The sequence below is a fragment of the Anser cygnoides genome, chromosome 21 (assembly GCF_040182565.1).
Source record: "Anser cygnoides isolate HZ-2024a breed goose chromosome 21, Taihu_goose_T2T_genome, whole genome shotgun sequence".
Classification (NCBI taxonomy): Eukaryota; Metazoa; Chordata; class Aves; order Anseriformes; family Anatidae; genus Anser; species Anser cygnoides.
The window spans coordinates 7,779,947-7,796,231 of record NC_089893.1 but is presented as its reverse complement, the minus strand read 5'-3'; the positions used below and the strand labels follow the sequence as shown (position 1 = coordinate 7,796,231).

Sequence of the window (16,285 nt, the reverse complement as noted above, 5' to 3'; positions counted from 1 at the left end):
TGCTGGTGCAGACTTACGGGACACAGCAAATGGCAGCCCAGGCATTACCGCAAGAAAAGGAGAGAGGAAACCAGGGAAATCTGTTTGCAGTAGTCTTGACTGTGTCTCATGCAGAAGTATGTAACGCTGAATGTGGGTAAGCATAGGTGCCAGCAATATTCTAGCACTATTTCTCCTAACTATCATGATGTAGATCCTGTGTATAACATCTGAACAGAGAAGGCATCAGTAAATGACAGGGTGTAGATCTTACTTTGCAGAAGAGTAAATGCTCCTCAGATTTCTTGCAGAGAAATAGCAGTATCATGGTCTCTTTTCCATACCATATGGGTGACAGTCTGCTGTGATATTTCATGCATCCAGACATACGATTTACTTCAAGCTTTGCAACTTACCAACTTAAGTTATCATCCGATATTGATATGCAGGCCCAGAACATCCTCACCTCTTTCTGTAGCCAGCTTGTCCATCACTAGCTGTTCACAGCTCTGGTATTGGGACTGGAATGGCTCCATTGCTTTAATCTAAAGTGGGGGGAGGGAAAAGGAATAATGAAATTTTGCAGAAAAGCATACACCAAAACAAAGCAGGGATTGGGAAGCAAAATTGCATACAGTAGAAAAGTGCAGAAAAAGGGAAAGAGCAGCCTAGTGTATTAAATCTTCAAATGAATATTTGCACAACTCACATTATGCTCAATTCACAATATTCTTAGTTTCTTGCAATACCAAGAAAAGCAATTTCAAGTTTGACTGTGTATAATCAACTACCCTTTTGAGTAGCCAACAAAATCTATTGGATTTTCTCTTGATTTATCACTGTGTGTTTTTTCATTCATCTTCTTCATTTTCAGGCTCTCACACGTGATAGATGCTAAACGGCAAAGAAGTACAAACTGCTCACAAGTTTCCTACCTGTTGCTTGTAAATCTGCCATTCTGCCCCTGCTGTAACGTTTTGAAACTATTCCTTTCAATAACAGCAAAAAGGTTTAGGCCAGCACCTCTCGAATGTATATTCCACCAGAAGTCTTCTAGGCAATGCTAAACCACTGCTGCACATCTCTGTGGTGATCTCTGCAGAAGCTGATTTTTGGAACGGGCTGTCGAATTTCATAAGCCCTGCTCCTGCATGAAAGGCAGAGCAATAGGATGGTGGCTGAACCATGGCCCAGTCCTGAAAAATGAGCTGGAACTGCAGCTCTCTTCTCAGGCCAACGTCTGTAGTTTGGCGAGGGATTTAGTTCTATTTTACAGAAGAATGCTATGCTAAAGACAAAGGTTAGCTAAGTCAGCAGGAAACAGGGACAGAAGAGGGAACTTTGGCATTCTCTTTTCCTAAGTTGGTGCATAATTGCAGGTATTTCCTTTAACTTCTGTCCGTCACAGCCTCCTCTTCTGTGAGATGGAGACTAACTCAGAAGTGTTTTCTGAAGTTTTAAGTTCACTGATCTTCTGTATTTTATCTTGAAAATATTTGTATATGGGCTCTGTGCATAATAATAAATGCTCTGATGTTTCTTTCAGAATGCGGCTCTTCAGCACCTGTTTATCCGGAAATCCTTTCGCCCGTTCAAATGCCTCCAGTGTGGGAAGGCGTTCCGGGAAAAGGACAAACTGGATCAGCACTTGCGGTTTCATGGACGGGAGGGGAACTGCCCTTTGACTTGTGACATCTGCAACAAGGGCTTCATCAACAGTGGTGCTCTTGAGAGCCACATGAAGTTCCACATGGACCAGAAAACGTACTCCTGCATTTTCTGTCCTGAGTCCTTTGACCGCTTGGATCTGCTTAAAGATCACGTGGCCATCCACGTTAACGATGGGTATTTCACCTGCCCTACCTGCAAAAAGCGCTTTCCAGATTTTATCCAGGTGAGATGCCATCCTGATTTAAAGTCTTGCCTGTTGGGTTTCTTGCAAGCTACTCTGTTTAAGAATTTTTCAGTACTGTTTTTGTATAGTACTGCATGTCTGGGCTTTCTTACAAAATAAAGGGGCCCATGTCTTCCAAAATTAGGAAGAATGACCAAGCATTGCTAGATGTTGTTTTATGCTGTTAAAATGCTTTTTCCACTGAATCGTTAGATGTGGTATTTCAACATGCATTAGAACGCTCTGTACTGCTGGAGTCCCTTATCCCCTGGAAATCTCTAAAGAAAGAGGTCTCAACTACCTTTAGTCAGCACAAATCCAGGGCACAAAAGGAATTTTGTGCTTTGCTGGATCCAGCTTATACTCAAATGCACCTTGTCCTTTTTGTTAAACCTCTGAATCAAAAAACAACAACAAAACAAAAAAACACATGGTGTTGCATGTTACAAATGTTTTTTCATCCCTTGACTGTTTTTGCCAGGGTAATTCATTTGAAAACCTTGCAGAAATGCCAGGGCAGATCAGTACAGTCTGCCTCCTGACTTGTCCCTCAGGCTGGGTAGTTTATTCTTCCCATTCTCTCTGCATGATGCTTAGGAGAGGTTGTGCTGGAGTAGTGAGTAATGTACCTACTTTGAGCGTTGGAGAAGACCATCAATAGAATTTAAGTATGTTATTTTCATGGTTGGTAAGGAGAAAAAAGCTGAGATGTACTGTGCACGCAGTCGTTACACTTCATATGGACAAAGAGGTCCATATGTCTTGCTGAGCTGCTTGACTTAAATTGAAATGTAGAAATCTAGTTTATGTCAAGTAATAGGAACTGATAGACTGTTCGATAGGCTGGAGATGAAAGGATGGGGAAAAGTGGTTTACTAATATAATTCCATCACTGCAAAGAAACTTCATCTTCTGTAAATGTTGAACAAGGAAAAATGTTGATGATTCAGAAATGCTTTTCTGCAGCCTAATTCCCCTTAAACTTTCCTGTGAAATTGACCAAGGCAGAAGATTGCACAGCTTTTTTCCAGCTATTTGGCCTTGTTTTGAAACTTAAAGATGAATTTTTCATTTGGTGTTACATGAATAATTAAGTTTAGTCACCATAGATCACCGCCTACTTCTTAAATGCTTCTCTGAGCAACAGAGCTGTTCCTTGCATGATCAGCATTAGAAGATGATAAAGATTTCATTGGAAATCCAATTCTTGAATAGTGCTTGGATTTCATGTCAAACCTCATTAGTTATTTTATTGAAGAAGAAAGAAAAAAAAAAAAGGGTGCTTCAAGAGGTCAAGAGTAGTCCCAAAGTATGCAAAAGTAATTGCCATTCAGGAATCCTTTACAAATGCTTTTCTCTTGGCTTGCTTTTTTGCCAATTGTAATTGACAGCTCATTCTTCCTGACTGAAAGGAATTAGTCCCTGCACTTGGATTTCTTACAAATGAAGTAAAGATAATGAACCTTATATGAACATGTTAACTCAAGGATGATTCAGTACAACCAGTACATCATGGACTTTTGCTGGCCATTGAGTACTCAACTGTGCAGTAGCTGATGCCTTCAAGAATCAGTCCTGAGGAAATTAAATCGTCTATCCAGATGCATAAGAGATGTCATGGCTTTATAGAAAGTATCACCAAGATACCAGCTGTTCTGATAAACTTCAACTTCCTTTTAAGCTAGAGCAGATTAGAGAACTCTTAGAACCCTTTTTTCTTTTTTGGTAAGGATTTCTGAGGCCGTTACCTGTTACCACACACACTTCCCTTTTTTTTTTTTTTTTGAATAAATTCCATTATTCTGTGATCTGCAATTCTAGGTCAAGAAACACGTACGCAGTTTCCATTCAGAAAAGATTTATCAGTGCACAGAATGTGACAAGGCTTTCTGCCGTCCTGACAAGCTGCGCCTCCATATGTTGCGACACTCAGACCGCAAAGACTTCCTGTGCTCCACGTGCGGCAAGCAGTTCAAGGTGAGATGACTCTTGACTGGACCATTCCTGATACAGGTGCAGAATGACATTCTTTGCTCCCCTTTCAAAGATAAGGTCATTCTCTGAGAGGTGGAAGAAACCAACGTGTAAGCATGCTAGACTTGCCTGCAAGGTGCACTGCTTTGTGTGGCGGGAGATTAACAACATACCTTTCTGATGGAAAAGGGGCAAGATCCAGCCCAGCATGCTCTGCCCTAATAGGGCGTCTCATGTATCAGATCTTATTTCTGATAAGTTAATTTAATAGCAGTTTCATCTGCTCATTAAGAACTGGCTCATTACACAGCTCAATTGCCAAGTGCTTGTGTTGTATTGCTTCTATCAAGTTAGCTAAGAAAACTTACTGATATCAGTGGATTAATAATATTCATGGCTGAGGTGCCTGGGTCCGTGGAATGCATCTTGCCAGCACGTAACATCCAGACATCTTTCCAGATCTCTCCAGAACAGATGGAGCAGGCTGAGCCACGTAAACCGTGGTGGCAGCAGCCACTTCTTGCTAACTTAGTTTCCCATGAGGTACTAAGGGACTTTTGGTGAAGAAGCTCTGGACATAGCACGTGCCCACAGAGGCAGGGTGGCATCTGGACAGGCTCAGTACCATTGTGGGGCATGAGGCCATCCATCATCAGAGAGCATTAAGCGATGCAAGTTTCTAGGCATACAGAATTACAACTAGAATATAATATTTTAGATTAATTCAGCGAAAAGCCAGAGTGGAGGGGTTCATTCTTACTGAAGCCACTAAATTAGCATTAGCTTGGCTTCTGCTTCTGTGGCTGAGCAACCTCAGCTTCTTTTGAATGATAAAAGTAAGGCCAAAGGGTTCCTGCTGTGCTGTCCAGCGCATGCAGCTCTATCAGCAGCACCAGAGAGAAGTCAAAGAGAAGTCTGAACGGCTTACATCGTAACTCCTGCTTGTAGCAGGAAGCAGTGCTGATATTACTGTTATTTATTCCCTGTGATTGGTCTTCTCTTAGAGGAAAGACAAACTGCGAGAGCACATGCAGAGGATGCACAACCCAGAAAGGGAGGCCAAGAAAGCTGACCGAATCAGCCGCTCAAAAACTTTCAAGCCTCGCATAGCTTCCACTGACTATGAAAGCTTCATGTTCAAGTGCCGACTGTGTATGATGGGTTTCCGCCGGAGGGGAATGTTGGTGAGTGTCTGTGTGCTCTAGCTTCTCGCACAAATACTGTACTCACATCTGAGTAGCTGAGGAATAAAGGTACAATTCCAATGGCTGGAACATGAGGATGCTGTGAAACTGGGATAATTCTGTAGCTGCTTTGAGGTTATGCATCTTCTTTAAACCTGTACGTCTTCCCTCCTCAGCAAATGTGTGCATTTATGTATTTCATTGCCTGTCTTGTATGTCTGCTTGTCACCACCATATCTCAGCACTGTGTAATGTTGATTGATTTGGAACGCGTTTAACAGAATATGTGATTAATATATCGCTTAGCTCAGCCTTAACTGCCGCTCAGCTTTCACGATGGTCTTCCCTGTTCTTTCCTCCTTCTCGAGTGGGGCCTCTGCTGGCCAAGCCCCGTAATTGCTGCTGTGGCAGGATGTTTGCAATAAGATGTCTTGCTGCATATTTTATGAGGGTTGTGATCTCTCCTAGCAGAGGTCCTTTGCATTACCTTGTTCTCAGCTACGTGAGGTTTCTGACAAGTTACTTTACCCCTTCCCATCTTAGTTTGAGAGAGACTGTAAATGAGATCTAGCAAGGCCATGTTTACCTTCAGTAGCTGATTGTGAATGCACAATAACCCTTGCAGCAGAAAATGCTTCTGGTGCTGCTGGCTAACATCGCTACAGTTTTGGTTTGGCAGTTATCCATGTCTAGGAGAAGGAGCAATTGTTTAGCTTCCAGATGTAATATGCTCTCTTGTTCTTCTGTTTCTTTCTCCTAAGGTGAATCATTTATCAAAGAGACATCCAGACATGAAAATAGAAGAGGTGCCAGAGCTCACGTTGCCCATCATCAAACCCAACAGGGATTATTTCTGTCAGTACTGTGATAAGGTATGTAAGGAAGTCAGCCCTCAGAGGGTAGCTCAGTCCTAGACCCCTATGCAGGCAATTTGTCTCTGCATAGCAACATCTGGCAGGGTTTGCAGCTCTTCTGAGGAGCTTGCAAGCAACGTTCCTGCAGGCACTGTCCAAAAGAAATTGAGATGAAATGCACTTAGGCCAAGACATCTGAATACTAATAGAAAATTGCTGTCCTCCTGTGGTTGCTGTGTTTGGAGTAGGTGCGATGTAAATACTCTGATCCAGCAAGCAGTGACCCGCCCTTAGTCTTATATCACTTTTTGCAACACAGGACTAAGTATCCTACCTAGCTATAATTCCTGAGCACTGTTTTTTTTTTTTTCTGGTTTCTGTATCACTTCTAAAAGTGAGTCTGTAACTCCCTTTTATTTTAAGCAGCTTACTTAGTCACATGCCAGTAATTCCCAGTGTTCAGTAGAGCCCGAAGCTGCTTCTGCACTTTGGTTTCTGTTCTTACTCTCTGGCCTTTTGCTTTTTATGTATGTGGGCCTTTATTTACCAGGAAATATATTTTGACTGACTGTTCTTACCCTTACTACATGCTTCAGTGATGACTCCTTCCTTTCATTTAAAGGGAAAAAAAGGATAGTTTTTAAGTAATGCTATAGCATATTCATTTGTTTGTGCCTACTAAGTTGTTATAAAAAAAATATTTCAATTACTGAACGCTATTAAAGCAATTTGATGCTGCATGCAAGAGTGGATGCATCACCCTCCATGACAAATTACAACTTTTACCAGTGGCTTCCCTGACATTTGCACTTCAAGAATGAACTAAAAAGGTCTTCCTTTCACTTCCTGTCCTGCTGTGATGCTTTGTTCTGGCATACAGCATGTTCTCAAATAGCTTCTGCGTCCTACACAAGTAGTTACTTTTATAGGCTGATTAAACACTAGAATGTGTATGTCTGTCCATGTGCGATGTAATTCTTTGGGGTTTTAACTAAACGTACTGTCTAAAGCAACATGCAAACCTTCCAGGTGAAGACAACTGGTATCTCTTTTCTGTGCTGACCTTGGGCTTATACCATTTTCATTCTATATTTTCACCCCGCAGGTGTACAAAAGTGCCAGCAAGCGCAAAGCACATATCCTGAAGAACCATCCTGGTGCTGAGCTACCTCCAAGCATCCGGAAGCTGCGCCCCGCAGGCCCGGGAGAGCCAGATCCCATGCTGAGCACCCACACTCAGCTGACAGGCACTATAGCCACCCCTCCGGTCTGCTGTCCTCATTGTTCCAAACAGTACAGCAGTAAGGTATGGGGGTCATCTCCTGGCCTCGAAGCACAGCCTCTCCCTGGCGATGCTCTTTCACCTTGGTCTTTGTGATCTGTCAGTCTGTAAGCAAAGCTCTTTTATTCTGAGCCACAGTGCTGGTTTCGTGCTGCGTACTGACAATGCAGGCGCAGCCTGCTAGCTTTGTGGCAAAAAGGTTCCATAAATAGAGGACATGAGCTTGAAAGAAGAAATGTAAATGCTGCCAGTATGTGGTCACGAACAGAAAAGCTCGGAAACTACGCACTTGTTAGTTGCAAGGGAGAAGGGTAAGGAAACAAAAAGGGGGGAGGGAAGTGACCCCAAAATATTTAGCTATGTTGGGGTTAAAAAAATGCTCATGGGTTCTTTTGAGGCAGTGCTTCAGTATCAGCTAGCTCTAATCAACAGAATTTTTGTGATCTGTTTCCTTTTTGCTGACCAGAAAATTCTGTAGTATGAATCTTCATGCTGCTTTACTGAGGGAAACCTAAAAGCTGCAGTCTGCGTGGCTGTTAGATTTCAGTTGACCCGAAGCTGAGAGGCCAACCATCTTTCTAATGCTCTTTTGCATCTCTGTAGACGAAGATGGTACAGCACATTCGCAAGAAGCACCCGGAGTTTGCTCAGCTCCCTAACACAATACATGCCCCGCTGGCGACAGCTGTCATCAGCTCCACTCCTGCCGTTCTAACCACTGACAGCACTACTGGAGAGACTGTTGTGGTAAGGATTGAAGATGTTAAATCAGGCCAATGGAGGGAAACAAACAGGACAGAAGCCCTCTGGCTGTAGTCTTAGTGTTCTTGGCAGATATCATTTCAAAGCATGTGTTAGGACACTACTCGAGGTCACTTATGTTCTTGAATCTGTGCTGTGTTTTTACTCGTCCAGGAGTTATAGTTCTTTCTAGAGCTCTAAGGATTTACCTTTTTTCCTACTCCATTCCCTTCAGACATGTGCTACTGACTCCACGTAATACTTTTACATATGCCCAATTAACTCAGGAATTCACATCGCATGGATTTTCACTGGGGCTGTTCTCCTGGGGTGCTGATGATCACAAGGACATGTTAAACAATGATAGACAGAAAACTGGATCAAACTCCATTCAGAGGAGTCAAAATTCTTCTGTAATCTTCTGGGCAGTGCAGTACGTAGTGTTGTGAACCTTCTGTGGTTGATTTCTCCACTGCTAATGCATCAACTGCTGCAGAAGTCAAAGTGGAGAATAGAAAATCAGTCTTGTGTCCTTTAATGATGCTGGGATGCTGCAAAGTTTTTAAAAACCATGTTAGCAACGTTTTAAAACTCCTATTTGAAGACTGAAACTGGATAAGAGACTGTTTGGCTTGATAGTGGGCAGATTCACCCATTAAATGTTACTGCAAATTTTAGAAATACAGTTGTCAAGAAAAGCATCACTCTGGCAGGTGAGAAGGAAAGGTGGAGTATGTCTGAGGAAGCAGTACTGTATTTGATAACAAAAATCCTGCACTTGGAAGCGTTGTCTTTTAGCTTCCCAGACAAAAAAGTGTTAAGTCAGAATGTTCGGTTTTTTTTAATGATTATTGTATGTTAAGTTTACCCTGGATGATCCTGAGTAGCATTTGGAGAATAGAGCAAAACTAGCAGATGATCCCTGGTGATGGCGTGTGGCCCCATCAGCCATGCTCTGTATGCTTTAAGCTCTTGTAAAGAAATGACTAGGCTCAATGGTATAAGTGTTATATTCAGTGCAGTGAAAGAATTACAGCCCTGCAGAGGTATTCAGTCCAGAAGACACTATGAGACATTTTTCTTTCAATCTTTCTACCTGCGCAGACAACAGATTTACTGACGCAAGCGATGACGGAGCTGTCCCAGACCCTCACAACAGACTATCGAACTCCCCAGGGAGATTACCAGCGGATCCAGTACATCCCAGTGTCTCAGTCCACGACGGGCTTGCAACAGCCTCAGCACATACAGCTGCAGGTTGTTCAAGTGGCCCAGGTGTGTAACCAGCTGGGGAACTTTATCTGCTTTTTGACCTTCTCATATCAGGCCTGTGCTTCCTTGGGGCTGTATTGCTGGGAGGTTTGTTAAGGAGTAGTTACTTAAAAAATAAAGTGGTGTAGGAAGATTGCTTGATGATGGATAGAGGTTCTGTCAGAAACATTCTGTACTGGGCATAAATTTTCCTATCAGTCTTAGTCACCTTGATGAAGACTTTATCAACAGAGTCCTAATTTATTTCTATCTGGCCAACTTCACTTGAGTCTTCTCTAGGCTGGCTTTCCAGCAACTGGAAAACTGGGTCAGTGGGTGACCTGCTTTTGTGGTTGTGAGGACTAATTTGTACTTCCTTTTCTCAGTGAGCCAGAGTCAAAATTTAGAAGTACAGAAAGCATTTGCTTTTTCATTCGTATTATCTATTAGAATATTCCTTCTCTGTGATGCTCAACAGCCTCCTAAAAATAAAAACAGAGTGTAGCTAGAATAAGTGAGCTGAGGAAAATTTGTATTCAGGCAACTATAAGAAATCACCACAGCCTTCAAATCCAGTAGGTACTGGATGAAGCTCAGAACTACTATGTCTTTGTATATGAGTCTGAAATTCAGTGTCCTCTCACCTAATTATTACCAATTTAGTTATGAATTTGGTTGATAAAGGCCTAAACAACTGCCCTAGTTAACATAGACCATGGTTGTTTTTACAACATAAGAGCACGAATCCAATACAGGAGCACAAATTCCTGCAGCTGATACTAAATTTATCAAGATCTGAGACTTGTAATTAAACTAATTATTATTAACAGGTGTTGCTCCAGAAAGCTTTTAATCAGTAAGACTGAACACTTTGTCTTGAGGCACAGATATGTCAAGCTATAGTACAAGAGATGCAGTTCTTGAGTATGTGTGTACTTTATGGACAGATACTTACAAAGAGGGATGGCCCAGTGGTTGTGACACTAATCCAGTTTTTCAGACCCTTTGGTTCCCATCTAGCCTCTGCCACAGACAACTTGTATGACCATAGGCAAGTCCTTTCTGCTGATACCACCAGGATGCGACCACCTCAGTGCTAAACAAAGAAGTTTAAATGGCTGCTTCTGCAAAGAATGCAAAATACACACCTCTGCTTCGATTTTCTGTCTAGGCTACCTCACCTCACCAGTCCCAGCACTCCACAGTAGATGTTGGGCAGCTTCATGACCCCCAGACGTACACACAGCATGCCATCCAGGTGCAGCACATCCAGGTCACAGAGCCATCATCAGCAACTCAGCCATCATCGCAGGTATTTCACTCTTCTCTGTGCAGCTGGCATATTACATACTGTGATGCAGGACAGAGTCTTTTCTATGTCAGTTAAAGGACCACACATGAAATGACTGCCACTTGAGCATCTTTGAGATCATCAGCTGGTTCCCAAATGTTCCTAGGGCTATTTGTTAAGTTTTTAGAGCATATATGTGGTAGAGATAAATGGCTAGAAACGGGCAAGTTTGCAGCTATTTGTGGTTAAATAAATTCAATATATTGGTATTGAATATCTTCATGCTCTGGGATAGTTTTAAGCCTCTGGTTTCCATCCTCTGTCAGACTTGCTATTGCAGAATCATAGAATATCCTGAGTTTGAAGTGACCCACAAGGATCACTGAGTCATGGCTCCATGCAGGGCTACCTAGAAATTAAAGTATATGTATGACAGTGTTGCCAAAATGCTTCTTGAACTGCAACGGGCTTGGTGCTGAGACCACTTCCAGGGGAGCCTGTTCCAGTGCCTGACCACCCTCAGTGACGAACCCTTCCCCAATATCCTATCTGAACCCCCCTGATGCAGCTTTGTGCCATTCCCTTGGGTCCCATGTATCCTTTGGCAAGCCAGGTCTCTCTTTTCCAATCGTTTTCTTACTGACCACAGAGAGACACAAGCCTGGGGGGAGGGAGGAGAGCTTTGCAGTTCTTGTACTCAATATGCTATAGAAACCCCCCCCATACCCCCATTTTCCCTTGATAAGGAGGCTATGCTTATAACAGTGCAGAAGCATGCAACCCTCGGCATGCTGGAGAACACTTACCATTTTTTTTTTTTTTTTAGGTTGGGGGTCAACCTTTGAGTCCCTCCTCACAACAATCTCAGCAGGAACTTAGCCCCTCGCAGATGCAGACAGCTACATCTACACAAAACCAATCCCTCCAGCAGCAGCAAGGGTCTTCAGTCCAGCACACATATCTTCCCAGCACATGGAACTCATTTCGGAGCTACTGTAAGTGTCAGCAGTAACTGGAAATTTGGCTAGTGTGTAGAACTGCTATGTTCTCCGTTATACCAGCCAACAAATGGGAGAGCATGTCTTCCAAATGGGAGAGCATGTCTTCCTAGATCTTTATGAATATTAAACAATTTTAGACAAATGAAAATGGTTGTATTAGCTTTTTTTTTTTTTTTTTTTTTTTACACTATATGTCTATAATTACTTGGTATGTAGTCTGGACAGGCAGAGTGGGCACCTTTAATGCAAGGATCCTGCATTCAGCAGGAATCCATACAGTGGATAGCAGCTTGTTCAAATTTGGATGGATGCTTCAAAGAGTCATACAGGAGATGAGGGTGACATGAAAGGATTTCAAGTCCATAAAGCTCTGGATGATAATTCTGTGATTTCTTGGGGGTAGAACAAGCTGTTAGTTATATGCATGAAGAGAATCCTCAGCCAGTGTTAATCCGGTGTAATTCTCTTGAGCAGAAATTCAGGTTGCAAAAAGCCTTTTAAAACTCCACAGGCCTCAACAACTACTCTTGTTATTGATGCAAGACTTTATTATCTTTCAAGGTGGTCTTTGAGTTTGATTGAATATTTTGATTCTCCAATTTCAATTTTCAGCATCTGAGATTCAGATGATGGCCATTCCTCAAGGCCAGTATGTGATCACAGAGACAGCTGTAGGTACACCTGTCACCACTGTCAACACAGGGCAAGTGAAAGCAGTTACTCAGGTAAGCAAAAGAATCATGGCCTTTTCTTTTTGTCTAGAATAATGTATCATGCTTTTAAAGCCTTTAGATTGAAGGTTAAAGGAATGCTAAAATGATGACAGGGCCACAGAGAGCAACGGTGCACCTAGAGAGGTCCCTAGTGTATTGTCTGAAAGGACATCGGCTTTCTGTAACGATTGTAGTGAGTTCCGTGCCGGGTAGAATCTCTAGGCAAAACAGCTAAGAAATGCTGTGTCATAGGCTAAGGCGAAAACTGCTACTGGTGAAATCTAGTAATGTTGTGGACTTCGAGGTTGCAAAAGGCAAGACATAATCTTCTATGCGTAAGGGAAATCATATCCTTTTTCTGAGGTAGCATCATATTCCTTCATGTGTCAAGAACAAAGTTTTCTGCACGTAGACATTTGCAAGGCCCATGCCTGTCAGACCCTTGTATGACCTCCTTGAGGTTTAAAGTGTTCACTTATTCACGTTTGTAGGAGAAGGTATGATTCAGTGCAGTAAAAATATTTACAACTAAGCTGTATCCATGAAGCCAAGTTTCATAAACATTTCTGAGAATTACTATCTCACCTAGGAAACAATCCAGCGTACACAAGTGTGGTAGTTTTACCACACTGATATTGGACACTAGAAATGAAACTTCTGCTAGAACATATGGAACATGGAAGAAACTTTCAGAATAGTTGCATTATAAATTGCTATTTTAATTTCTAATGGTGGATTAACTGTATAAATAGTTTAACTGTTCATAACTAACCCAAATTTCAAAGTAGTCCAATGTACTTCAAAGCAAGGGTCTGATCTGTGTTACCTTGGTCTCAGAAGTAACACTTCAAAGCATTATGTCCTCAACTTCAAAATTCCTTGTTCATACCACAATGTCTTTCAGCACAGCAGCAGGAAAGTTGAAGATGGTTACAACAGAAAAGTTATGGAAGATGAAACAATTACTTATTTTTTATATTCTTCATGCAGACTCACTATGTGATATCTGAAGGTCAACCTGATTTGGATGTCAAACAAAACTCTTCGCTCTCCGGTGAGGTACAGGTTGGTGTTTCCCAGCCGCCAGCCCATGCTGATACGTTGGAATCTCAAACGAGTAATCAGCAGCAAACAACCCAGTACATAATCACTACAACCACCAATGGGAATGGGGGCAGTGAAGTGCACATCACTAAACCAAGAACTTTCTCAGCAGAACATGAATGAAGAAGCCTTGCATTGTCATTTGCTTGTACTTTCCACCTCCCCCAGAAGCCCAAATATATGGGTGTCCTGGAGCTCAATATGTTTTAAAGTATATGCTCACTTAACTTCAACTAAAATATTGGAGCTCTTCTTAATGCTTTAAGAGGGTTGAAGTCCTCAGTGACCATGAAGAAGTACCCTCAAAATCCTTCTGGGATACTATTTTATGCAGCTTTTAACAAAAAGGACAAAAGGAGAAATTAAACCTGCTTGCCCTGGACTTTTTTGGCATGTCTGCTGACCCTTGTTTCTTCCTGCAGGGAAGTGTCTCTGGTAAACAACTCTTATTTCAACTGGAAGGGAAAAGCTTGCCCAGCTGAAGGCTAATTGGCAGATTATGTTGTATGTGTATTTTTAATAGGAGCTGTTAAACAAGAGTATGGCAGAACCGCTTCTTCTGTCTTTGTTTCAACAGCCAAGGTGAAAGGGAATATATGCTTGAGAGCAGACTGCCTGAAGAAAAAGGGCAGCAGCAAAGCAGTGACTGTGTATGTGTGTGGGGATGGATATAGCAATGAAGCTGTGAAGACGTGCAGAAGCAGTCCATTAAATTATTATTTTTCCAACCCCTCAAACTGTTTACATGCTGTCTCCCCTGCCCTACTTTACCAAGCAGTTCCAGAAGAAGGAAAAGTGCAGTCTTAACCCCATGTTTGGAACAAACTGATCAAAACCCTAGTAGCACATAATGGTAATACAGAGCCACTGTTATCTCTTTTCCCCTCCGGAGTTTGCAGGGAAAATTGCCTTTTTGCCTGTAAACAAAAAAGTTTCACCTTAGCCTGCATAGCAGCTTCTGCTGTGACCTCTAGCGATAGTTTTGCCAGGAGAAGCAGGTACAGGAGTACACCTCTGAAGATGCAGGGTAGTTATCTCTGTTGCCACCTCAAAGTGGATGTATTTTTCTCTTGAAGACTGAATGGAGAGTTGGTTATGCTGATTTTCCAAACACCTTGTTAACAATGCACTGTTTCATAAAATGACCAGCCTTGGACTCAGGAAACAAGTACAAGAAAAACACCAATGGACCACTATTTATGGGACACAGAAAGCCATCTGCAAGAGTTGCCTGCTTTGGTAGACCTGGTCTACGTACAGAACTCATGTTATTCTTAGGGACCAGGAGAAAGGGAAAGTTTTATCTTTTAAGGCAGTGTATTTTTTTCTTACATAATTCCCCTTCATGGGTCTTGTTGGTTGGTTATTTAATGCATTCTGGTATTTGCAAGAATATGACTACATCTCCATTTACTGTTGATGGGATATACTGTTTGTGTCTAAACCTCCATTCACTCTGCTTGAAACCTCATCCCAGAATGTCAGTGCACCATAGGATACATTTATTTATAAAACAAAAGCAAAGAAGTAAATTTTGTCTTAATGGCCCTTGAGAAAGGCCAGAACAACTAAGAGAGGATCTGTTTTTTTTTTTTTAAATTAATTTCTTCTTACATTGCATCAAGCGTGAATCTGGAACTCTTGTGTTTGTACTCCCACAGATTGAGATGAGGATTAACCATGTGAGTAGGTGTTACACATGTTTACAGGTTGTGGTGTCAGGCCTTATGGAGTTAAAGCTCTTAGATATGAGAGAACACTCAGACTCAAAAAGTGGATGTCTTGTTACTTGCTGGCAAAGCCTTGTAGCATGTATTGCTTCGGTAAATAACATTTTAAATATGGTATGGAAATAGTGACTGTGCATGATGAGATAAATCCTGTTTAAAATATTGGACAGCTCAGAACTGTTTCAAGGTAGCTTGAAGTGAGTTGCCAAAACATAGATTAATTTGTGCCTGGGATTTCTCTTCTCTTACTGCAACCATTGTACTGGGGCATTAACTAACAATTGGGGCATTAACAAGATTGGTAAAAGTTAATGAAGACCTGAGCTCCCATTTAGTGTAGTGCAGTGATGAGTCCTTCAGTTCAATGGATTTGGGAGGTCATCTACTTTAGCAATGCAGCCAAGCAACTGCAGTTGTCCTTGATTCATTTGAAGTCATGTTGCTGAGCACTTCTGAGTAACAGGCCATTACGATGTTCGTCTGGGCGAGCAGAAGGGAGCTCTTGGGTTTTGGCTTTGCCTTGTGGCATCTTTTTCAAGAAAATGGTCTGTTTTCAGACTGCTAGATTAATAACACGAATCAAATGTGGTACGAGTAATAGGAAAATAGGAAACCTGGAAATGGGATATTGCAAATGCACACTGTTCTACAGGAGCATTTTTTAAGTCTTAAAAGCTCTATAGTCTTTAGAGATGATCAAACTTTGTCTTTAATGATATTGCGAATGTGGGATTAAACAAAAAAATAAAAAAACTTTGTTATATTCAACTTTGTCAGAAAGGATCACAGAATGAGGTTGCTTGTTCTTGTACCAGTTATTTAAAGCTGAAAACTACAGGGTGTTCCAGAAAACAGTTGTAAAACAGCATCTTTGAACTCACATGTTCCTTGTCAGAGTTTCTGCTCTGTCCCACAGTAACAGTAGTATACTTATCCATCAGCTTGACACCAGCATTAAGTGATTCACTGTGTCTTAAGTCAAACTGATGCCTCATCGGGGGAGAAGCATCCCTGGAAATCAAGCGTTGTGAGTTCTCATTCCAAAGTAATAAAATATAGTGATTACCCAGACTGGGGGAGAGAGCAGAACAGCCCCACAGCACAGCTGTGCTACAGGGACTGCTTTTAAAAAGAAGACAAAAACAAAACACAACAAAAAATAGCCAAGTTTGCATTTTTTTTTCCAGTTTCTGCAGTGCAGAAGGCATAGGATTTACTATATTTTATTCTTTTTTTTTTTTTTTTTTTTAAACCAGAACCACCCCAAACATGTGTCTCTTAAAATAA

General features: G+C 41.7%; 1 protein-coding gene across 10 annotated transcripts in view; it reads left to right on the top strand.

Moving 5' to 3' along the window:
* Nucleotides 1-16,243, top strand: part of PRDM10 (PR/SET domain 10) — a 44,444-nt gene extending 28,201 nt beyond the window's left edge. For 9 of the 10 annotated variants that reach the window (XM_066981205.1, XM_066981204.1, XM_066981202.1 and 6 more), the window contains 11 exons: nucleotides 1,526-1,873; nucleotides 3,695-3,850; nucleotides 4,852-5,031; nucleotides 5,793-5,903; nucleotides 6,991-7,191; nucleotides 7,771-7,914; nucleotides 9,013-9,183; nucleotides 10,331-10,471; nucleotides 11,277-11,445; nucleotides 12,064-12,176; nucleotides 13,155-16,243. In XM_066981205.1, coding sequence (XP_066837306.1) covers nucleotides 1,526-1,873; nucleotides 3,695-3,850; nucleotides 4,852-5,031; nucleotides 5,793-5,903; nucleotides 6,991-7,191; nucleotides 7,771-7,914; nucleotides 9,013-9,183; nucleotides 10,331-10,471; nucleotides 11,277-11,445; nucleotides 12,064-12,176; nucleotides 13,155-13,391 — 1,971 coding nt within the window. In that variant the 3' untranslated portion in view covers nucleotides 13,392-16,243. Of the gene's footprint in view, nucleotides 1-1,525; nucleotides 1,874-3,694; nucleotides 3,851-4,851; nucleotides 5,032-5,792; nucleotides 5,904-6,990; nucleotides 7,192-7,770; nucleotides 7,915-9,012; nucleotides 9,184-10,330; nucleotides 10,472-11,276; nucleotides 11,446-12,063; nucleotides 12,177-13,068 lie in introns of all 10 variants that reach the window. The other variant, XM_066981208.1, reaches the window with a different exon arrangement.
* The last annotated feature ends 42 nt before the right edge of the window (nucleotides 16,244-16,285 follow it).